Source organism: Delphinapterus leucas, chromosome 11 (assembly GCF_059928025.1).
Source record: "Delphinapterus leucas isolate spDelLeu-1000000601 "Yukka" chromosome 11, BTC_Dleu_Yukka2, whole genome shotgun sequence".
In the NCBI taxonomy this organism is placed as follows: domain Eukaryota; kingdom Metazoa; phylum Chordata; class Mammalia; order Artiodactyla; family Monodontidae; genus Delphinapterus; species Delphinapterus leucas.
In genome coordinates, this window is record NC_143139.1 from 68,489,614 (window position 1) to 68,514,690 (window position 25,077).

Below are 25,077 nucleotides of genomic sequence, written 5' to 3' on the forward strand. Positions count from 1 at the left end.
CATGAGACTATACTCTCTGGGATCTTAGCTTTTTAAGTCTTGACTGCTTCAATTGTTCTTGAGTACCTTCAGCTCCTTTTTTTTGGGGGGGATATGTGGGCCTCTCACTGTTGTGGCCTCTCCCGTTGCAGAGCACAGGTTCCAGACGCGCAGGCTCAGCGACCATGGCTTATGGGCCCAGCCGCTCCGCGGCATGTGGGATATTCCCGGACTGGGGCACGAACCCTTGCCCCCTGCATCGGCAGGCAGACTCTCAACCACTGCGCCACCAGGGAAGCCCTCAGCTCCTTTTTTATTCCAATATTTATAGTTGTTCCCAGGCGAATCTTAATTCTAGTTAAAGCTATACCAGAATAAAATGTCCAAAATGAAATGTTTATAAATATTTCAAGTCAGTGATTATTTTAAGTGTTTCAGACATTGTTCTCACCACAGTGAACAAAAGAGATAAAATCTCTGACCTCAGTGACCTTACATTCACTTAAGGTGACAGACAGTGAATAAATATATAAATATACAGAATACTAGAAGATATTGAAAATTGCTATAAAAATTTTTATAAGGAAAGTTAAGAGATAGAGCATAGAATCTGATTGGACTATCATGGGAGGCCTATATGAGGTGAAATATTTTTATAGAGATGTGAAAATAAAGTGAAGGGATAGCCATTGGGTAATATGGTGCTGGGCTAAGTGGAGGGCAAGTATGGAAGCCTTGAAACAGGAACTTTTTTAGTATATTAAAGAAACAGAATATTTACAGTAAGTAGAACTGATTAGTTGTGGAGAATAGCCAGAGATAGGGAAGAAACAGAGGAATGGTCAGGGAACAGTTCACATAAAGCCTGTGATATGAAGTCAAGAACTTTGAATTTTATTTCAAATGTGATAGAACATTATTATTGGGTTTTGAGCAAGGGAGTTAAATGTATTATTTGTTTTAAATGGATGAATTTGTTTGTAATACAGAGATTTTAGTTTAGGGGAGCTAAGAATTAAAACTAAATACCAATTAAGAAGGTATTATTACTTTGCCTTCCTTTCACATATTTTTTACTCCCTTTTTTATGGCCATCACTTCATTTTAAAATCATCTTACAACTTCAGATGACATAATCAAATTACAAAAGTGTCCCTATATTTTTTGTTCTTTCTTTCTCTTATTTTCATCTTTACAACTGTAAGACATATCTAACCAGGACTTCCCTTTTATCACTTATTTAGGTCATAACAATAGTTGCCTTTGGTATAGTCTATACTTTTCTTTAAGATTTATCACAAGAGAGTTGTAGTGATATACATGTATTCAAACTTATATTTTCCTTCCCAGCCAACAAATACTGAATGTTTACAGTATGGTAGGTACTGTACTTGGTGCTAGGGTAGGTACATTGACAGATATAACATGGCCCCTAGTTTAGGAGATGTCAGAAATATATTTGAATATTTTCAGCTATAAAAGAAGTAAATATAAAATGGTCTTAATAAATTAGCCTCAAACAAAAAGCCCGGATCAATCTGCCATGAAGTCTTTATATTGGTTTGTTGCCTCTCTGAAATGTGTTTTCATTTTACAGATGGTTAATCAAGGGGACACTGATAACGAAGGTCAATTTGTTTTAGTTTTTATTAAGCATAGTTTACCTTAATTTTTTAAGTGCCAAGAAATGTGAGGGATCTGAGATTGTATCCTGCATGCAGTCTAACAAGTTAGGCTGCCACACTTTCATGGATGCTGGCAGAAGAAATGAGACATTTATTACTTGTCACATCAGGCAGCAGAAGCCTCATGTTTTTATGTATTCCCTTTGCCCCCAGGTTCCATAGGCAGGAATTCCCCCTTAGGAATCTGGAAGCTTAGGAAACCCTATATTTTATAAAAGGCTGCTAGCAAACCTGTTCATCCTATGCTCCAGGGGAAGTAGTTATTTTCTTATACCAGACAGCAAACAAATTTTGCCTTCTGCTCCAGAAGGAATCACTCAAAGACTATATCTTCCAAGTCTGTTAGCTATATTAACATCCTTGGAAAGATAGTCCAGAACAAAAGATATCATAAGTCATGAAGAAATGTTAGAGACCTATGGAAAATTATCTCCCAACAATATGTACCCTTCATGTGTACATGGCAAATTTTCCCACAAGTACCCACTCCAGTGGCTACTCTGAATAATCTGACAGGGGCTAGGACAAAATCCATTAGGTTATCCTCATGATGCATTTAATGAAGGATACTATCAATACCCCAGGCGTTTCCTCTTTAAGTTTCTGTATTGACCTTCCCACTAGACTTGAGGCTTTAATCCAGTTACAGCTGGAAGTATTAGCTATTACAGACTCTTTTTGGGCCCGCAAGGAGGAAGTCGAAGGCAGTTCTGCCATCTAAAACAACCCTGGCCAGTGAATTGAAGCTGACTTGAATGCTTTCCAGGACCATAATGGTGTTTCCTTAAATGTTTGAAGGTGATCTATGACCAGGACACCTTCCAGGTGGCATCTGTCTGCCCCATAGGATGACTGAGAATGGGAGTGGGGAAAACATCCAGGCTGCACCCTGAGGATGTGTCAATCACGCTGGCCTGAGACATCCTATTAGGGAAAGGAAATATGTTTCATGCCCAGGAATGATCAGGAGAGAATCCAGAGTTGTCAAATAGGACTGTATTATCCTCCATGTATTTTTTCATAATCATTACCTAGGAAGTAGCTGCAAGAGTATGATCCCTTTCTGGGGGCAGCCACATTAACTGATCAAATTGCCTTATTTAGGTATGTGGACAGAAGGAAGTGAGAGTGGTGAAGTCAGACTATTGTTGAGTACCTTTTGTGATAAAAGGCACATAACTGTCAGGCTCCAATGGTTCAGAAAACTGAAAACTTATACAGACAAATTTCAAGGGCCACAGTTATATGGCCAAACTTAGCTGATAGATAACCTGAAGATGTATCAAAAGTTGAGAATGGAGGAGAGGGTTTAGAAGGTGAGATTTGAGATTCATAATGGGCCAAATTTCCAAACTGTAAGGATTCTGAGGTGCTACAAAAGTTATCAAGAAGTGTTAGAAAGAATTCTTTTGAAAATGGCATGAGGCAGCTTGGGTAGAAGAGGAGAAAAGTATTAGGGCTCAGAGTTGGGGATGGTGAAGAATAAAAATGAGACCAACACATGGCTTTTAGAATTTCTAAGACCTGTTCAACTCTAACTAACTTGTGGCTTACAGCAAGTCTGATTCTAGTTTCATATGTCAAATGAAAGGATTATATTAGTTGGTATGAAAAATTTTGTACATACATATGCAAATAAACATGAATGTTATTCCCGGCTCTTCTGATAGCCTTATTTCCTAGTCTCTCAAAGTTGGATTATAGGATAATAATTTCTTCTCTGATAAAAAGTCAAATATATGTTTATCTGTTCAAATGTTCAATTGTGAGTACACAGTTACAAATTTATCTAAGTTCAAGTTTATTTTTAATGTGTAAGTAAATTTGATAATAGTCTTCTAATAAACAGAAAGCTTTCCAAATTCTCAGTTGTAAGTTAACAGAAGGTTTTCTTAAGCAATAATTGAAATTTGTATAAATGTCCAGTAGTAAGCATGATATATTAATATACATTTTTTTAAACAGTAGTATATTTATAATCTTGGCCAATTCCTCCTGACATTTTGAGATTTTTTTCCTCAACATACTAGGTACTGCCAAATATAGTTGATATTAATAAGCTTGAACTCATATAAATCAGTAGTCTTGGTAACATTTTTGGTTGAGATTATGTAATTACTGAAAGTATCTTTAGCATTTTATATTAAACCTTCTATTTATGTCTCTAGAAATTTCCAAGAGACAGTGGTTCTGGAATCAACTAACACAACATTGTAAAGCAACTATACTCAAAAAAAAATTAATTAAAAAAAAAAGAATTGTTCTGGAATCTAACAAAAGTTTGTGACCTTATATTGAAAACCAAGAAAAAGTAATTTTCAAAGTTTTCTGCACTTTTAGATATCAATTTAAAGAACTAATTTTTTTCCTCAAACTTCATGTAGCCTTTCCAAGGAAGAAACCTCCATCATCATCTATATGATACAGCAAAGAAATCACTGTGCTTTGTGGGACCTTGTCCTGCTGCAGAAAGAAAACAGCTGGAGTCCCAGAGAGTATAAAAAGAGGTGGTTTGGCAGGTGTTTAAGAAAAAAAAAGTTGTTTCTTTATATAAAAATTAGTGCATAAGTCAGACTCCTTGCCTGGCATCACTAGTCCTTTTCCACAGTCACTCCTCAGATAGCATATTACTTTTAAAATTTCTCTTCGGGGCTTCCCTGGTGGCGCAGTGGTTGGGAGTCTGCCTGCCGGTGCGGGGGGCGTGGGTTCGTGCCCCGGTCCGGGAGGATCCCACGTGCCGCAGAGCGGCTGGGCCCGTGAGTCGTGGCCGCTGAGCCTGCGTGTCCGGGGCCTGTGCTCCGCAGCGGGAGGGGCCACGGCAGTGAGAGGCCCGCGTACCGCAAAAAAAAAAAAAAAAAAAAAATTCTCTTCCAATTTTTTCATTGTGGGAAAGTACACATAACATAAAATTTGCCATCTTAACCATTTCTAAGTGTGCATTCAGTGGTATTAAGTATATTCATAAAGTTGTGCTACCCTCACCACCATGCATATCCAGAACTCTTATCTTACAAAACTGAAACTATATACCTATTAAACAATAACTCTTCATTCTCCCTTAATATCCTAATGTTATAAACACCTTAATTTGCATTTACACCAGCTTAACTTCAGTAGCATCCATGAATTATTCTCCTTTATAGCTACATCTCCACCCCTTTCCGTTGTTGATGTCACAAAATTGCATCTTTATACATTGTGTGCTCCAAACATAGACTAATAATTTCTCTAAATAGACTAGTATTTTAAATCATGTGGAAAAGAAAATGTTGAGTTACAAACCAAACTTTCAATAATACTAGCTTTTAAACTGAGAATTGTTTGTTTTTAAATGTATTAGTATCTTAAAAAGTGGAGTGAACAAACTGTTGTTACAATAATATTAGCTTTTATAATTTCCCATGTAGTTACTGAGATCTTTATTTCTTCATATGCCTTTTAATTGCTGCCTAGTATCCTGCCACTTCAACCTGTAGAACTCTCTTTAGCATTATTTTCAGGCCAGATCTAATGGTAATGAATTCTCTCAGCTTTTATTTATCTGGGAGTGTCTTCAGTTCTTCCTCAAATCTAAGGATAGTTTTGCCAGATATAGGATTCTTGATTGGCAGTTTGTTTTTTTTTTCTTTCAGCACTTTGAATATATCAGCCCACTGCCTTCTGGATGTCAAGGATGCTGATGAGAAATTGCTGATAATCTTGAGGATTCCTTGTACATGACGAGTTGCTTCTTACTCGCTCCTTTCAAGATTCTCTCTTTGTCTTTGTCTTTCGAAAGTTTGATTATAATGTGTCTTGGTGTGGGGCTCTTTGAGTTCATCTTACTTCGAGATCATTGAGCTCCTTGGATGTTTATATTCAGGTCTATTATTGAATTGGAAAACTTTTAGTCATTATTTCTTCAAATATTCTCTCTGCCCGTTTTTTTCTTTCTTCTCCTCTGACTCCCATGATGAATATATTGGTACATTTGATGGTGTCTCACAGGACCTTTAGGTTCTGTTCATTTTTATTCAATCTTTTTTCTTTCTGTTCTTTAGATTTGATAATTCCATTGCTGTATCTTCAAGTTCACTCATTCCTTTATCTGCCTACTCAGAGGCAGATCCCTCTAGTGAATCCTACCAGTGAATTTTAGTGAATTTTTCTTTTCAGTTATTATACTTTTCAGCTTCAAAATTTCTTCTTGGTTTCTTTTCAGGTTTTCTATCTCTTTATTGATATTTCCACTTTGTTCATAGATCATTTTCTCCCTTCTTTTAGTTCTTTGAACATATTTAAGACAGTTACTTTAAAGTCTTTGTCTAGTAAATCTGCCATGAGGTCTTTTTAAGGCATAGTTTTGGTTGATTTTTTTCCTTTGAATGGGCTGTAAATTTTCCTGCTTCTTTGTATGCCTTGTGATTTTTATTTAAAGTTAGACATTGAATCTAATAATGTGGCAACTGTGGAAATAAGATTCTCTCTCTTCCCCAGTGTTTGCCAGGTTTTTTGCTTCTGTTTTTATTGTTTTTGTTTTGATTGTTTTAGGCTGCATCTGCGCCAAGGATCAGCCTGAGTTGTAAACTCAAGGTCTTCTCATTTCTTTTCTAAGCCTGTGCCTTCCCCTGGGCATGTGTACTGTCTTTCCCCCATATGTGCAGATGCTTTTGAATTTCCTAGTCTTTTTTTTTTTTTTTTTTTTTTTTTTTTTTTTGTGGTACGTGGGCCTCTCACTGTTGTGGCTTCTCCTGTTGTGGAGCACAGACTCCGGACACGCAGGTTCAGTGGCTAGGCTCACAGGCCCAGCCACTCTGCGGCATGTGGGATCCTCCTGGACCAGGGCACGAACCCGTGTCCCCTGCATTGGCAGGCGGCCTCAACCACTGCGCCACCAGTGAAGCCCCATATCCTAGTCTTTTTTAAAATGAATATTCTAGTCCATAGTGTTTGTTTCCCAAAAAAGAAAAAAGAGGAAAATGAAGAGGGGAGGAGTTGGGGGAAGAACACCTGCCCTTTAAATCCTCTGGAAATCACTTAGTAGGTGGGGTAAATAGCCTTACAACAATAGGGGAGGTGCCACTCACTTCTTTGTACCTCTGAGATCAGAAGCAACAGTACTCTGAACTCAACGGTCAGAGTACAGATCTCCAGTCTTTGGAAGACAGTGTCCTCATTGTCCACCCTGGCTCCTGCAAACTGTGTGCAAGGTACTTCTAAAACGCATGAATAGCTGCCTGCCTTGGGGCTGGGGAATGGAGGATAGATAGCTGCAACTGTGCTAAGGGCTGACATTTACCAAAATTAACCACAATTTACCATCCAAGTCTTCCGCAGGACATCACAAGCCTTCAATAGACTCTAGAGTTCCAAAATGGTTACACTAGACAGATTCTGCCAGTTTAGTTGTTGTCTAGGTTGGGAGACAGGTTCCTGGTGCTCCCTACCCCACCATCTTCCCAGAATCCTCTGGCACATTGCCTTTCATAATATTGTCTCCACATCTTCTCTTCATTTTAGCAATTTTACAGAGTAAGAATACTAATTTAGTGATAGCTGATATGCCTTGGGCCTTGATCTTTCCTGGCATAAATACGAATTTTCCTTTATTTGTCATACAAAAGAAAGAATTTAGAAATCTGAGCCCTCCATACTGTTTGCAATTTTGCATTAAATAGCTCTTCTTAAACCAGTTATATATTCTTAAACCAGATATAACTGGTATATAACTGTGATATATATGTTAATGATCTCTGCCTAGAAGGAACTGGACAATGTACTGGTGCACAACTGTATCCTTTTTACATAGATATTCAAATAACATGAATCTGATTAGGTTTCCTAAGACTAAATGCTGTAAGTAATGGTCTGTCATTGTGCTGCTGGCCTGTAGTCAAGATGTCTTAGGCTTGCCTTTCCAATGGTTTTTCAAGAGATAGTCAAGAAGCACTGAAGCTGTATAAGTGGAAAATTGCATTTAGGTCTTCTCAGTTTATAGTCATTCCAGTTTTTAAAACATAAATATGTTTGATCATTTTAGAAACTTTTAAAAAACAAGTTCATTGGTATTATGATCATCCTGTTTTCTTAAAGATTCAAAAACAATTATAGAACCACAGAATATTATTTAAACCATATTAGATAATCCAAGTGAATAAAATTTAGATAATTATACCCTAAATTATACAACACGAGCATAACTAATATATTTCCATTGTAGAACGATAAATTTGGAAATTACATAAATGGAATAAAGATGTAAGATGAAGAGTGAAGTGACTTAAGATCATTTCAAAATTTAAATTTATATTTTTATCATTCAAACTCTTGAACTAGAGAATATAATATCAGGAACCATGTTCTGTATATTGCCACAAAATTCTTTTTTCCATCTATTCAGAAAATTCGTGAAATGTTGAACTAAAGTTAAGTAAAGGCTATCTTACAGATAGTATTTACAGAAAATTGATACTAGTATGTTAAAATACTATAAATTTTTAATGGTGAGGTTTGATGGAAAATATTATATTTTGCATAATAAAGAGCTAAAGGATTATTTCCCTCAGTTACATCTAGAGTTGGCTCAGAGTCATAGTTCTCAAACAGTTAAATACACTGAACAATCTGCACGTCTCATTTTTTAGAGCATGTGAGTACTCAAGGCTTTACTTTATTCCACTTGGGGATGAAAAATCTTATCCCATTTTTTAGAATGTTTGCATTAAACAGATACATAACATCTCACAGAGTGAGCAAGTAGCAGATTTTCCTCTAAATAAAAATGCTGAAATACTTTCTTAACATGTGTAGTATATAAGACAATTTAAAAGAATCTTTGTAAAAGTTATGCAAACTAAATTATGTACATTAATGTTATTATTTGTGCAGGCTGCCTTAGAGAAGGAATGGCTTGCTTTAGATTCCACACGCTTCCCTTCACAAACACTGCTTCTTCCAAACCAGCTGCACTGGCCAAAGGTAACATGTCATGGAAACCTCTTAGTGCTCGATCTTTGCTCATTTCTTAAGGTTATGCTCTGCTGCAGTGATTAATAATACAATTTATTGACTTGAAAAACACAATTACTTTTAGAAGCCTCTGACTTCCTCCTCATCCCCAGATGTAATTTTTCATGTAGCTTTTCTTTCATTTGCTCCTGATTTTTTTCTTTATTTTGGATTTCTTTCAACACTTTATTTCACAGTAGCCAAAAAAAAAAAAAAAAAAAGATATGCTTCAGCTGCATAAAATCACTAGTTGACAGCACTTTAAAAATACAAAAATATGCATTAAAAGGGCAACAGCTGAAGATTCTCAGTCAGAGGTCAATGGACTGCAATATCTGTTATTTATTTGATAATCTTTGAAGTTTTTGTTTTCTGAATTTTTTTCATGATCTTTGCAATTAATCATTCTGTATATGCAAACGATACCAAAAGCATATCTCTCATGACTACAACAAAGGACATTTGTATGTGTATTCCATAAATTTCATTTGATTATAATTTTTAATTTTTATGTGAGTTTTTCTTAGGCTACTCAGTAATATGCATGTAAAGTAATACAATATACATGCTAGATGTTTTTCAATTTATTTTATACTTATGTACATTTTTTTCTGATAAGTTCTCTGGAACCTTAAAATCTGATGATACTTCACTTAATTTACCAAGTCATCCAGCTCAAGCATGGCTGTGTAATGAGAAAGAAAATTTGTTTTCATCGGAACACACACAATTTAATAGCAGGTAAGCTAAATTGCTCTTTTAGAGGATCAACCTCTAATGAATGACAAGAATATTATACTCTTTACAAAAGTAGTAAGATGATGAAAAGAGGTATGAATTTGTTAAAAATGTAATGATTTTATGGAGTTTTCAGTGTAAGTAATATGTGTGATGTAAGTTTATTAAAGCAAACACAAAACTTAAGTGTCAGTGAAATAATGTTAACTGTTGTAAACAAGTGAACTTTTAAATATTGCTATATAGGTAGAGATAAGGGTTAGAATAAAAATTCCAATGCTGTGTTTCTTTCAACGAAAGGATTGAAATATGCTTCAAGTAATTGAAATGTAAACATTTTAAATTAATGGCAGACTTTTATTACTTTTCAAGATAAAGTTTTTCTGTAACTTAAATGTATTTTATTTCCGAGTTTGAGACAACATAAACAGCTTGTAGTTTTAAAAAGTGCTGATATACTTGTGTTGATTCAGTTAAGTGTGGTTTTTTCTTATTGCTAGTTCAGAAAATAGAACCTTATCCAGGACACCTGAATCAAAGACCAGCAGAAAGAGTTTGCTAAAATCTGAAAAAGAAGAAAAAATTTCAGAAGAATGGTATGTGGTCGGTCTGTTTTACACTAAACTATTAAGAAATTGAGAAATTTTTAAATATCCAAAGCAGATATTTTTCAAGATTTCAAGAATACCTTTATTAGTTTTTAAGAAACCATACCTCTGTTAAATTACAGATTCTTCAATGGGAATTCAAATTTGTTTGTATATGATATAATTCAGATATGTGTGTTTATATGTATGTGCATATATAAATATAGTCTGGGGATTTTTTGCCTTTATTAAATTTAATCTTTTAATAGGGGCTTTAAGGATATTTCTACTGCTCAGCAAATGCTGAAGAGAGCACAGAAAATGAAATCAAAGAAATTAAGGAAAAAATTAGGTGGGTAATCAATGATCTTTGCAAAACTATGTATCTGACATTAAAGATAAAATCTTTTAAACTATTTTTTAGCAAATTGTATTTAATGAGAATAGAAATGAAATGCACAGATATAAGAATGTCCAAGGTAATAATTCCATAAAAAAAGAACAAGAAAACTTAGAGAAAATTATGATATTACATTTAATGATGTATTATATTCTTAAATGCTATTTTCACTTTTGCCCTGTTCCTTAGCTACTTGGCTATTGATTATTCTATCTATTGTGCACTGAGAATTATGCTGTAATTGATTTCGAAGCTGGTTAATCTCAGCAAATGTTGATTCTAAAGAGCGTCTGCTTCGTGTGATTATTCCTTTGTGTGTTTTTAAATTGCTTGATTATTCAGTAAATTATTTCTATAAATTCATCAGTTCCATGAATATCAGCTATGAAGACTTCACAACTTGACACTTTGGAAAAGGAGCACAGTGTATATCTTTTGTGATTATGCTGAACTTGTGAAATGTTCAAAGGCATCTTTTCTTCTATTCCATTTGCCAGGCTACTCAAATCATTTGTCTTTCTTTGGACACCTCTAATCATTTTATTAAAATTACTTAATATGTGGAGTAATTTATAGATGTCAGAGCACGAAATTGGTTGTTATGAATTTATAACCATAATTAAAACAATTTAAAATTATTTGTATATTTCATATAACTTTACATTTACTTAAAACTTTATATTTACTCATGGACTCATAGGCTCAATATAAGTAACATGACTTTTTTTTTTTTATCTGTTTTGAGTTTCTCTCACTCATCAGTTTCTTTTATAAAGATCTTAATGTCAGTGAAATGTTTCCATAAAAGTAACATTACTCCTGAGAAGAGCAAGGAATCTATATTTATCCTATAGTTCTAGCTTATATCAGCATACAAAGAAGCACTCAGATTAATTTTTATCTTTATTAATTTTTCTATTATTTTAATCAGTTCAATCATAGAATTCTAAGAAATATGTATATTTAATTTTTAAAAACAGAAATAAAAATAACCAAGATACTTTTGGTTTCTAAGTAATAACTGTTATTTGTTGGCACAGCACTTACTAGCCATTGATAAATTACTGATGACTCAGTTTTATATTCCTAAATGTTCAACTTTCCTTTTTTGGCATTATATTAGTGATATCTTAATTTTCCCTTTTATCTTTTTGAGATAACTATAATGTTTTTTGTTGTGTACTAAACATTTGTCAACTTTAAAATATTGAAATTTTAAGCATTTTTAGAGAAAATGTAAATATGTGCTCTGTTTGTCAACTTGCTTTATGCCTCCTGTACTCTTGTAAACACCTACTAAGTTCATCAGGGCTCTGTGGTGGTTTCCCAGGGAAATACAACCCCAAACCCTTAATGAAGATGAGACTCTCAGTTCCAGGGAAGTGGAATTCAGTAAATCGGGGTAGTTTGATAATGTTATATTGCTTTGATACATATTTCTACTTATTTTCAACAGTATCAAAAACAATGTTTAAATCAATGTTTTGAGAGAAATAAAAGTTACTGAAACTCCTGGGGCAAGTTCAAATACCAGAAGTGGCTTAAGAACTGATTCAGCCAACGTTCAACAAATAATTATTATTTATTTATGTTCAAGATCTAATTTCCTAGATATTTACAGCGTTTGCAATGTCTGTGATAGTGAAAGTAAGGAAACTTTTATCTTGTTGGAATCTGTCTCGGGAAATATATAGGTGTTTCTTGCTAATTCTTGTAACTGAAGGGTTTTTTTTAGGTTGAGTACATTTTTAATTGATCAGCATAGTAAATAATATTTTTTAAAAAAATTTTAATAAGGAATATATGCTCATACATAAAAATGATTGCTTTAATGGCCAAAAATTAGACATAATTATTATGAAGCAAAAATTAAACCTCTTTTTATCTGTCACAAGGGGGCATGGTAGGGTAACAAATGAAAAAGGACATCCAAGTTAACAACCACATCTTAAATTTAACATTTTGACAGTGGTCATTAAGCATGACCTGTTATCTCTTCCCTCTTGCATCTCCCTCCCTCCCAAGAGGGAAGAAATATGGGAACATATGTATATGTATAACTGATTCACTTTGTTATAAAGCAGAAACTAACACACCATTGTAAAGCAATTATACTCCAATAAAGATGTTAAAAAAAAAAAAAAAAAAGTATGACCTGTTAGGTAAAAATCCAAAATGGCAACTGTATAATTTTTATGGGGTTATTTACTTTAATTACATGATTGTAAACCAAACTGCATTCTTATTACTGTGTGAGGTTTTGTGTCTTTACATTAAGCTTTTGTTTTGCTTCTGTTTTATCAAAATAGTATTAGATTGATGAAATAAAAGCAATTTTTTTAAAATTTGAATTCTGAAGTGTAAAATTTAATGATGACCTTTAAATCCTCCTCACTCTTTTTCTCTGCTCCCCCTTCACAACATATACACAGAATAGAAATAGTCAAGGTAAGATTAAAGATGAAAAAGAAAATCAGTGGGATCCTCTACAATTATGATACTTTAATCTTTAGTAGGTTGATGATGTAGAATTTATGTCATTTCGTATATGTGAGCAAATCATTTAAGACTCGGTAACTCCGTCTTTCTTCTTACAGAATAAAGAATTTTCTAGTATTAATGCAATCAATTTGTGTTATGCTGTTAACTTATTTGAATCTGCCTAAAATAATGGCCATAATTTTAAACTTTTATTACTCACTAATAAATTTAAATGATTTTTAGGTACTTAAATTCTGTTAAATACTTTAAAAATTTACCAGTAATTTTCAAATATACATATATGTGTATATATCTTACATGCACAACTTGCCAAGTTGAAAATTTCAAGCCACCAGAGGGCAACATTTTTCGTAAAACTGTTGGAGACTAACCAGCTCTGTGTGGGTAGGGAGGGTGTCAAGTGGGGCAGTCAGAGAATAGAAAATTAAATGGAATCCCTAAAACCTAACAAAGCACTAATCCTCGTGGAGGTGGGGCATAAATGCACGAAGTGTGGAAGCTTTAATTAAAATTTCATGCCATGAAAAACCTTAGAGCAACTTGCTCAGTAGCGAGCTCTTAATAATATTTCCTGTTTCTGTCTTGTACATATAGTTATTTAGCCAAGGGATATGTGTCAACAACATTTGATTTAAGATGAGAGTGAAAATAGGGCAGAAGGTAGGGGGTTAGTTATTTGAAGGAAGTTGCAGATAGAGGAAGAATACCACTGAGGTTGCTGATTAATGAAGAAGCAAGGGGCTGAGAAAGCAAGCAGTGTGGGCAGCCATCAGAGGACACTCAGTATTGATGACTTCCATTAGGATAAATGAGGTCATCTGCTTTAAACAGAAGAGAGAGGAGGGGGAGAGGGAGGGGGAGGAGGAATTAATTAGAAGCCACAGGATGGAATCTAAAATTGTGAGGAGTTACCATGATTTACTTAGTTTGGTTTTGGCTTCTAATTGTTGTTATTCCTAGTAAGTCATTGCTACTTCCCTCATGATGGACATAAGTGTGAGCCAGTAATGACTGGTCTTGTGTTTGTGGGTTTTTGTTTGTCTTTTTGTTTTTACTGTTGCATCATGCACAGAAGTAATGTCAGAATCTGGTGATCTGGGTTGGAATTTAGCAGGGAAGTTTAGAGTTTAGTACTGCAGTGAAGAACATCATGTGTAAGGTGAGAGTTGCTGGGTTGTTGAAAACCCGAGGGTCAATATCCTAAAGATAGTGAGCATAATTGGTAGCAAGACTGAGATGAGCCAGATGGAGAAAGAGAGTGAGTGAGTGGTTTTGATGTGGAGCACTCCTGAGAGAGGACAGGTTTTGAGTACAGGGATTTTGGTGGAGAGCAGATGGTAAGATGTTTAAGGGCTAAGAATATAAGGATGAAGACATAACGTGGCTTTCCAACATTTATAATATTTATGCATGTCAAATTTCAAATTTCATAGTTAGAAGAAAGAAAGATCAGGATGAAGCAGACAAGGTTAATTTTGTTATAAATGTAGAGCCACCACTAGGGATTAGAATCATCTTGCAGCTGTTAGTAACACCTAGCACAGTTTCAAGTACATGTTAAGCATTCAATAAATATTTGCTGATTTTATTTCACTGAAGAAAAAAACTTGAGACTGTGTTAGCAACATTTAGTTATAGCCAAGAATTAAGCCAGGTAGAAAATAATTAAAGCTAACTCCTTAATGTGAATTAAACAGTTCATGGGCTATAGCAAAGAGATCGGGTTGCAAAATGATAAGGTAATTAAGAAATGTTAAGGAAGGATCAAAAGGGAACAGCTTAGACAAAACTGTGACAAAATGAAGTTTATTGCTGATTTATTTTGTTTACCTTAGTGATTCCCAAAAGGAACTTAAAAGAATTTTGATCAAATGTTACTTTGTTGTGCTCTGAACAAAACAATAATAAAACTTATTTGAATACTAAGATCCTGGAGAACCCAGTCTCCACTTGTTCCCCACCAAATTCCCTGAACCTAATACCATGGTAGATGTTCAATAAATAACTGTTAACCAAATCAACAGTAGGTTAGCTAAAAGTCACTAAAGACATTTGACCCTGTGCTATGTGTATGACTGTGTGTATTTTATAGTCATTTAAATATATGTTTATATTTGAGAAGGCAAATTTAAATTAGTAAATAATACTCCTTATAAAAATGAACTATAGCTAGTCATTCAATCTTAGCATAAAACTTATTTTACAGCACTGCTGTACATGGCACATACAGAAAATGGATAAGAACCAGATTTTCACGTATGTCGTTAATGAGAATAAGATAAACCAGTGAGCTAAGATTAGGTTTATAGAAACTGTAAAGAGTTTGCACAGGGGATGGAATAATTTTAAGGATATTATAATGCCTAAATAAAATTGTTACTTAAATGAGGTAATGGATAGAAAGTGTTGAGTACAGAGCCACATACATAATGGAAAGTCAGCTTACTTATGGGTTTCTTTAACTATATGATAAAGGTGTATTTAAAACCTATTTTCCAGATACTGAGCAAGTCATACTGGGAGATAAAAAATTTAAAAAACAACAACATTGACCTGCCATTGATGATTGCTGAGGAGTAGATTTAAATGACTTTGTAATGCTCTTTACAATAGCCTTATATCCTGGCTTTCTTACTTGATTGTGTATTTTTTGAGGGTAACAGTAGTATCATTCATGGTGGTCTTTTTGGGTACTCTCAGAATCAAGTGATTTTCTTCCCATCTAGAATTACTATATTTTTTGCTTCTTATCATTCTTCCTTATTATTATTCCTTAGCAATTTGAATTAATTTGTTTTTAATCAGTTTAAGGTGATGCAATCAGAATGTTTTGAAATACAAAGATTGAAAATGTAGCACACTTTATGTGCTCTTGATGAATAAAATGATTTTATTGAGTAAATTGAGCTAGACAACTCTTCTAAATATTTTATACGTGTTAAATTATTTCATCATGATAATAGTGTGAGGAAAGTGCTGTCATTATCCATGTTTTACATATTAAGAAATCAAGTCATAGAGAGATTTTTATTTGCCCAAAGGGGTGCCAAAGAACTTATAAAAGATCCATTGCTTTTATTTCATGTGCTATACTGAATAAAATGAAGTCAGTTATGGATCCATCTATCTATTTCCTATATGTCCCACCTTATTCAAATAGCAATGATTTAAGGTCTTTTCCAAGAATATAATAAGTTGGAAATATTATTGTTGTTTATGTTTTAATTATATGCTTACTAGCTGCCCTTTATTGAGCACCTACGCTTATGTCTTGCTGCTTTACACACATTATCTCATTAATTCTCACAGTAATATTTCAAAGTCAGCATTATTGGACAAAAACGGAGGCAGAGGGTGAGACCAATTTGTCCAGAATCATACAACTAGTAAAAGTTGGAGTTTGGGCCTAACCCAGGTCTGTCGAATTGTAATATTTTTGCTCAGGAAATGCATAGCTCAAATAAAAAGGCAAGAAGTTCAGGAGAATGTGTAGAAAGATCAGCAGGTTATATATAATAAGGTATCATAGAGTATGTAAACCCATGATAATCTGCCTTCCCTGACTGACTAATGCTCTTTTTAACATGTCGTTTTTTGTTTTTTTTTTTGTAAATGACTTAAGTGATATATAATACTTATTCAATTAAATATATAGACAGAGGTTTTTTTATTATTCTTATTGAAAATTCATATTGAATTCATATAGAAGCACCCAACTCTTATAATACCTTAGGTCACTTATAATTATGAGACATATCCAAATATTGACCAATATCTTTCCTAATCTGAAATATATAATCTCTCTGAAACATGTAAATAAATCATGCTTAGCAAGGGTAAGTTATTACTGGAAGACTAATGGAAATCTTCACTATGCTCATGCTTGAGAAATAACTCTGCAGATACTCTTCTGCAATTCACGTTCTAAAAAACGTGCTACTTTAGCATTTAATTAAAATATGTAACTTGGGTTTTATGATATTTTAAATCTTATTTTTTCATTTAGCGTATTCACTTCTATTGCACTAGATAGTAATCGAAGATTCTTAAAGTCTCTTTTTGCAAAATGATGTAAGATATTAATAAAATGTATGCTGCCCTGAATTGTGGTTTTATGTTAACCTACTTCATTAATTTTTTTATTGAGGTATCATTGACACACAATGTCGTACAATGTCAGTAGATATATTAACCTACTTTAAATGCAGAACTTTCCACTCCTTATTCTACTCCCTGTTACTTATTTCACTATTTTCTTTTCTTACAGTTCTTCAACAAGCAAAAACCTTTTGTCTTAATTCAACTACACTAACTCCCTAATTTCATATTCCATAGAACCATTTATTATCAATAAAAAATTATAGGGCCCTACATTTACAGTTATTCTATTTATTTTGTAAAATTAATAAATTCAAAATTCTCTGGCTATAAAAAATACTTCGAATTTATCTTCATTATGTAAAATATACAGCAAGGCAAACAAAAAATCATTCATTTATCTTTAAAACTATTGAGAATTATATTTTATCTGTTTCTTATCTCATTACTTGTCTTGCTTCCATCTCCTATATCTTAGCTCCTTAGAGTTTAGAAAATTTAAAAAGTAGAGTATATGGTTTTTCCTGTAACAATAGATTTTATCTACATGTATTTATGAAAACTTTACCTTATTCCAGCAGAAATGTCAGGAATTTAACAAAGGAGCTAAAATAATAAACAGTAAAACAACTCTGTAAGTAAAAAGATGATGCCATAACTGGAAAATTTAAATGTAAATTTTTTCTAATTATTAGTATTTCTGCCCTGTATATAAAGTATTGGCTATGCTTAATCAGATTACCAAGAATATATAAATGTTGGTTACTTTTTCATATTATAAAGCTTTTTAAAATAACATCATAATCAATTTCACAGAATTTTATAGAATGGCTATTATTTTTAATATTATTATAAAAAAATGTATAGCGATTTCAGAGAAGGAAAAAACCAGAGCTGAGCTTTTGTCTTATTTTTCTCATTTTGTCTAGATCCCACTGTGTGCCTAGCGTTATTCAAAAACAATGAAAATAAAGTATCTGATACAAAATCACCAAAGAAAGCACAGCCACAAAGAGATGGCTACTTTGAAGGTATGATTTAATCACAGATATATAGAAAAGTAAAAAAGATGGAAAATTGTATTTAAAGCAAATTTTAAAAGTCCTCATTAGCCCTAAAATACATATATAAAAAATTATGTATAAAATATAATTAAGTAAAAGTCAAAATATGGCTCTTGGAGCTAAAATACTAATTTGGTGTCTTGATTCATTAGCATAGTGGTTTAGTATTTGCATAAATGCTTATATAAATTTAAATTCTTTGTATTTTTATGTGAAAGTCTTATAATGCTGTATCATCAGTGTTGCTAATTATATTTAAATTTTACACTGACAAATAATGTCACCCTATATCAATGGAAGTGAGTACATGTTGAAATGACATTCTAATATATTTACTGCCAATATATACAAATCGCATTAAACATTATGAATTTAACTCTGGAATTTTAAATATTTTACTATATTTGAAGCTTGTCCAACTCACTTCTTGGGTAAAGGATCTGCATATCTAAGTGGCAGATTGTATTCCTTATTTCAGGATTCAGAAAAATTATGGACTCATATTATTAATCAGGAATATTTAAATGTAATAGAGCAGCAAATATGACTTAAAACAAGTTTGCTATTGCTTTATCTTTAATATTAAAATGGTCATAATTTTGCCTATAGTTTTGGATTGTAATTTCTAATAGAAAAAATGGAGTCAAATATTTTGAATGGAAGTGAACTATTCAGAATTTTTTTTTTTTTTTTTTTTGCGGTACGCGGGCCTCTCACTGTTGTGGCCTCTCCTGTTGCGGAGCACAGGCTCCGGACGCGCAGGCTCAGCGGCCATGGCTCACGGGCCCAGCCGCTCCACAGCATGTGGGATCTTCCCGGACCGGGGTACAAACCCGTGTCCCCTGCATCAGCGGCAGGCGGACTCTCAACCACTGCGCCACCAGGGAAGCCCCAGAAAGTTTAATACTTTGTCTTTTGTACATTTTAAATAAATCTTAAAAGTTATGCATCATTATAGCATGACTGAAATAGATACATTTTCATTTAAATTTCTATTCAGTAAGGTTTCAATTAAAGAAAAATTTGATAGCTACCAATTTTATATTTATTTAGAGATACCTACTAAGTATGTAGGGATGGAAGACATTGGGTCTAGAATTTTCTTTAAGTATATAGTAATAAAAATATGCATAGAAAGATAGGAAAAGCAAGTCTGGCAAATTATTGAAATTGTTAGATCAGTAGATGATGGTATAAGGAGGTTTGTTTTACCATCCAATTTTTTTTAATATTTAAAATTCTCCATAGTAAAACATTAAAAATGTGATGACCAATGAAGGTGTAAAAAATCAAAATTATTGCTAAAAATGTTTATGGATTAGTATTTTAATAGAATTAAAAAATACTTTCAGTGTAAAATAAGGCTTCAGTTTTAATCAGGGCTCATTTCTTTGTAACAGTCTTAACTTCACCATTTCACTGTTTTTGAAAGGAAGAGTAGAAATTCTGCTAAAATCAATAACAACTCCACAGATATTACCTCTTAAGTAGTATAGCACTGTTACTTTAGAAAGGATATGCCTAGGAAGAAAGATAATTGTGGCATTTTTGCCCTTTAAATTAGCATGTACTTTAGAATCAGGAAGAAGAAATCTATCCCAACCTATTCTGTTACATTTTCTCTTATCCTATGAAAGGTGAAGATACGTTACCATCAAGAATAGTATATATGTATACAGTATTTCTATTGATTTGTATACTAAAATAAAATATGCCAGGATAAGTTCAAATAGTGATAGAAATAAAGTGGAACATTTCTGTATATGCTTTATGATACAATGTGCATTTTTGTTTTCTTTCCTCCATATGAAATGTGTTTAGTTTACTTTTTTATTTTTAAACCTCAAGTACATTTGGCATGTCATTAATTTCACTGAATGGTCTTTATGTATGTACCGTATATTCTCATGACTAATAGTTATTTTAAGGCTTTTTTGGGGGTTTTTTTTGAAGGAATGGGCTTGGCAAAAATGATTGTTTATAGAAGAACATTATTTTCCCTAATTAATATGTTTATTTCTGCCCCCTTTTTTAAGGGGAAAAGAGTAAGTCAAAGATTATTTGATTATTGTTGGCCACGTTGAACCCCATGTATCTTTAACTGCTGCTCTGGCTTCATCCACCTCCTAGACTCATACTCTTTATTTTCTGACTGGCCACAGAGGACAGTCAGCTTCCAAGTTAGCAACCTGACTAACCACAGCTTCCCAGTGGAGGGCGCATTTTTAAACCAGGTGTTTTGAGATACAATTTATATAGTATAAAATGCACCTCTTCTGAGTATGATTTGATAAATTTCAATATATTTACAGTTATACAACCTAAATCTAATATAATTTCAATCTAATTAAAATCACCACAATCTAATTTTAAAACATTGGAAAAACTTTGCTTTCCCTTAAAAAATTCAAATAAAATTAATAATTGGGTATCTTACCCCCAAAAGTGAGGGAGATCAGAATTAAATTTTACTGTAGGTTTAGATTGAATGACTCTATGTGGAACAGTATCTCAACATATTTGTATGCTGGCACGGTAATAATTTTCGTGGTTTTGTTGGAATTAGATGATAGTATTATTTGAATATTTTTTCTATACTGCACATATATTGTATAATAACTTTGATTTAAAAAAAAAAATTTAAAAATACTTCACATTGCAATGTTGCCTGTGTGAGATTTTCATGATTCCTCTTATAAATTGTACTAAAATGCTTTGATTTTTTTTTTTTTTTGTCTTTATCTGGATGTCACTAGCAGGACAGAGAGGATGGTAGATATACTCTATTGGTCTGGGATTTAAAATATGCTTAAATATGGGGAATATTTAATATGAAATTTCAAAATATGCTTAAATATGGGGAATATTTAATATGAAATGTCAAATTATATTAAATGACATAGGTAAATTATACCCTTTTAACAGACCATGTTTTACAAAATATCTTTATATTTTGCTATATTCATGACTTGCTGGCAATTTTTATCTAGCTGCCCTTAACCCTTAAGACCCTTTAGACCCTTAACTCAGACCTAAGGCTGAAGAATCTTTGACCACACCTGTTCTCAGGGTAACCTCATACATGTGCCACGTGTCAGATATCAGTTTGTTTTTCCTATGATATGCAATTTAAGAGTCTGAGCACTTTACAGATTCAACACTGGTTTACTTGATTTATTTGCTTATTTATTTATATTTATTTAATGTCCAGTACTTGTCTTGGTTTATTCTGTATCAGCAATGATTTCTACTTAAGTTTCAATATCTGATCTCGCCTTAGAATGTAAAACATTTTTAAATTATTACCTTAAATATTTTCCATCAAGTTTCCTTTTTTTGTTTCAAATGTTCAATTTGGAGCCCTTACGTCACTCTTCTATGGCTATCACTGATATAAGAAGAAGCATAGCTTAATGGATGTTAAGTGTAGATTCTAGAGTTAGTCAAACACAGTTTGAATCTTGATTCCACCTTTTATTTGCTGTGTGACCTTGGGGACATTATTTAACTTCCGTGTTTAGCATTTTTTCACCTGTACAGTTGGATATTAATAGTACCTACTTGTTGGGGATTACATGAGATCCTACTTGTGAAATGCTTGAAGCACACAGTATAAATACATAGTAAGTGCTCAAAACTTGTAATCTTTGGCAACAGTCATTTTTACAGTATAGGTGTGGTGGGTTTTTGTTGTTGTTTGTCTTGTTTGCAATTGGTAGTATTTATTGTATTTCTTGCTAGGTACTGTGCTAAGAGTTTTATTTAAATTTTCTGGTTCAGTCTTCTCAGAAACTCTTAAGAATGTATTATAACTGTCAATATTTTCCAGAGAAAACTGGTTTTGAGAGTTTGATAAGTGACTTGCCCAAGGTCATACAGAGAGTAAGTGGCTGAAGGGAAATGGGGATAATTTCTTTATCAAAACAAAGCTAACAAAAATAAAACAAAATATAGACATTGAAGAGCAAAGGTTCTTGGGTAACCCTGAAATATATACAAACTTATAATCAAAATATTTAAGAAAAAATAAAAAGACTATTATATTAGGCAAAACTCTGGGAAACTAATATTTTTGTTTTTTTATTTCTTTCTTATACTTGCATTAATATAAATTAAGAAACAGTTTAGTGCCAACATGGTGATAAATATCTGTTTTGTGACCTGTATTTAGATGCTATCTATTCTAATTTTATTATGATTACCTAACATTATTAAGTACCAAATCTTTTAAACTCTAGGAGTTACCATATTTTCAATTAACTATTTTAATTTTCAGATAGATGAGAACCTCTCCACCCAGCCCAAAAGTAAACACTATATTTTTGTTTTATTTATTCCTCTTTTTATTTATACATAAATTAAATGACTTCCCTGCCCTATTCTGCTGAAACTTAAATTTCCTACTCCTAAAGCCCAATGCCAAATTTGGACTTCTGGTTTTGGCCAAGGAAGGAAGCTAGACAAGCCAAGAAAAAAATTGGATCTGGCCCATCAACCTTCACAGAGAGGTAGGTTCAGTCTTAGCTCCTCTAATCCCTGGGACAATTTTACTTCACTTTAAAGTCAGATTTTCTTAATTCCCAGTTTGGTGCTGTCATCACTAACATGCTTCTATTTCTCTTCTTATAAAACTGAAGATTCACACATACCATATATCATAGATGTTCAAATATTTTTGTATTAAATTTTTGAGTATTGAAGTCATTAAAAGACTTCAATTTCCGGGCTTCCCTGGTGGCGCAGTGGTTGAGAGTCCCCCTGCCAATGTAGGGGACACGGGTTCGTGCCCCGGTCCGGGAAGATCCCACATGCCGCGGAGCAGCTAGGCCTGTGAGCCATGGCTGCTGAGCCTGTGCATCCAGAGCCTGTGCTCCGCAACGGCAGAGGCCACAACAGTGAGAGGCCCGCGTACCACAAAAAAAAAAAAAAAAAAGACTTCTTTTTCTATAATTTTTACTTCAGAGCATTTCTAATCAAACCATATTCTTTTGTGGTATTTTTTACTGTATGATTAAAAGCATGTACTTCTCACACTTTCTTTCTTTTAATGCCAGCTTAGAGCACAGAGTCACATTCTGTATGTGGTTTTATAGTAGGTCTTGTATTTCCATAGCTATATAGAGTACTTGCTAATAGTGCCAACACAATTAGGTATTAAGAGCTGGTAAAATAAATGCCACAAGGTTAATGCAGGTGACCAAAGACTACCTGAAGGTATTCTTTTAAGAAGAGACATGCTTATAATCAAAACTCCCTAAATACATTTTAGGCACTATCATACCATTTAGTAGTATAAAAGTCTGGAATCATTTCAACTTTCTACAGAAAAACAAAAAAAAATCTGATTAGGGAATTCAGTCTAGTGAAGCATAAAACAAACTGCAGTTTTTAAAAAAGTATTTGTCTATGGATAAGTGAGATTTGGGGAATGGCAATCCAGGGCCAGAGAGAAGCTGATTAAACTCTTCCTTATCCACATCAGTAGTAAATAGTTTGTATTTTCTAATTTCCACCCAAATTCAGTCATAATAATATGTATATATTCTATTCCAAAGTATATATTTGTATTTACATATATGTCTTGTGTATATATTATTTACATACATCATATACAAATATATAATATATATAATTGACATATAGACTGTATATGTCTCATATATATATGATGTGTATATGGATAAAAATGAAAAGGGATTTCAGAACTTTTAGAGTTCTTTGAAATAACCATGATATGTAGGCTGTGAGATATTATTAGTTTATTTTTTATTAAAAATAAAAGAGGGTTTCCACTTCTGGAAATAGAGGACTGTTTAATTAAAACCAACTTTCTTTCCGAGAACAACTTTAAAAGCTGGAAAATGTAGTTTTAAAAAAGCTAATTGACGTCATTGGAGAACTAACAAGTAAGTAAAGAATTACAAGCCAAGAAGGACATCCCAAGAGCTGAGAAGCTGAGCAAAGCTTTTGATAATGTCACCAGTCTACGTGAACTGGAAATAGACTTTCTACTAACCTCTTGCCAGAAACAAACATAAACTATGTCCCAAAATAGATAACATCGTCTCAAGCTTCAAATTATCTCTACATTTTTTCCTATATAATTTTTGGCACACAATAGAAAAAAAGGCATAGAAGGAGATGAGACATCACTGAACACCATGAGAAACAATAGACAACAGAAATTGAGCCAAGATTTCAGATAATAGAGACTTTAAAATAAACATACATAATAACTTTAGGGATATAGAAGAGATTGAGAATTTCAGTATACATATTAAACCTATAAAAATATCTGAATGGAAAGTCTATAACTTAAAAGCACAAAAACTGAAATAAAGAGCTCGGTGTATGGGTGTAACCACAGATTAATCAAAACTGAAGAGAGAATTACTGGACAGGACAATAGCTATGAAAGAAATATTCAAATTGAAGCATGAAATGAAAGAGAATGAAAAATACAAAAAAGAGAAGATGTGAGATACAGAAGAAATGTCTAACACACATGTAATTACAGTTCAAGAAGGAAAAGTAAAAGGGAATGGTGTAGAAATAATGTCTGAAGAGTTAATAGTTGAGAATTTACTAAGGTGAGGTAAAACCTCAAATTATGGATTCAAGAAATTCCATGAACTACAAAGGAAATATATACAAGGAAAACCACACTGTAGCACATCATAGTAAAAGCACTAAAAAACCAAAGACAAAGAGAAAAATTCTTTAAAGAGCCAGAGAAAAAAGTTTATTATCTTCAAAGGAGCAATAATAATGAAGCTGGCTTCTTAATAGAAATTATAATAGAAATTATGAAAGTCAGAAGACAATTGTTATATATCATGCTGCTCCCCAAAGTCATAGGTTGAAGCCCTAAACCTCAATCTGACTATTTTTGGAGCTAGGACTTTTAAGGAGTTAATTAAGTTTAAATGAGGTCAGATTAGTGGGGCCCTAATCCAGTAGAACTGATATTTTTATTAGAAGAGGAAAAGACACATACATATTCACAGAGGAAAGGTCATGTATGGACACAGTAAGAA

General features: G+C 33.0%; 1 protein-coding gene across 1 annotated transcript in view; it reads left to right on the forward strand.

The window, feature by feature from the left end:
* Window positions 1-25,077, forward strand: part of LRRIQ1 (leucine rich repeats and IQ motif containing 1) — a 196,710-nt gene that overhangs the window by 102,767 nt on the left and 68,866 nt on the right. Inside the window, exons 18-22 of the mRNA XM_022552414.3 lie at window positions 8,532-8,621; window positions 9,271-9,392; window positions 9,890-9,985; window positions 10,246-10,328; window positions 17,906-18,007. Coding sequence (XP_022408122.2) covers window positions 8,532-8,621; window positions 9,271-9,392; window positions 9,890-9,985; window positions 10,246-10,328; window positions 17,906-18,007 — 493 coding nt within the window. The remainder of the gene's footprint in view (window positions 1-8,531; window positions 8,622-9,270; window positions 9,393-9,889; window positions 9,986-10,245; window positions 10,329-17,905; window positions 18,008-25,077) is intronic.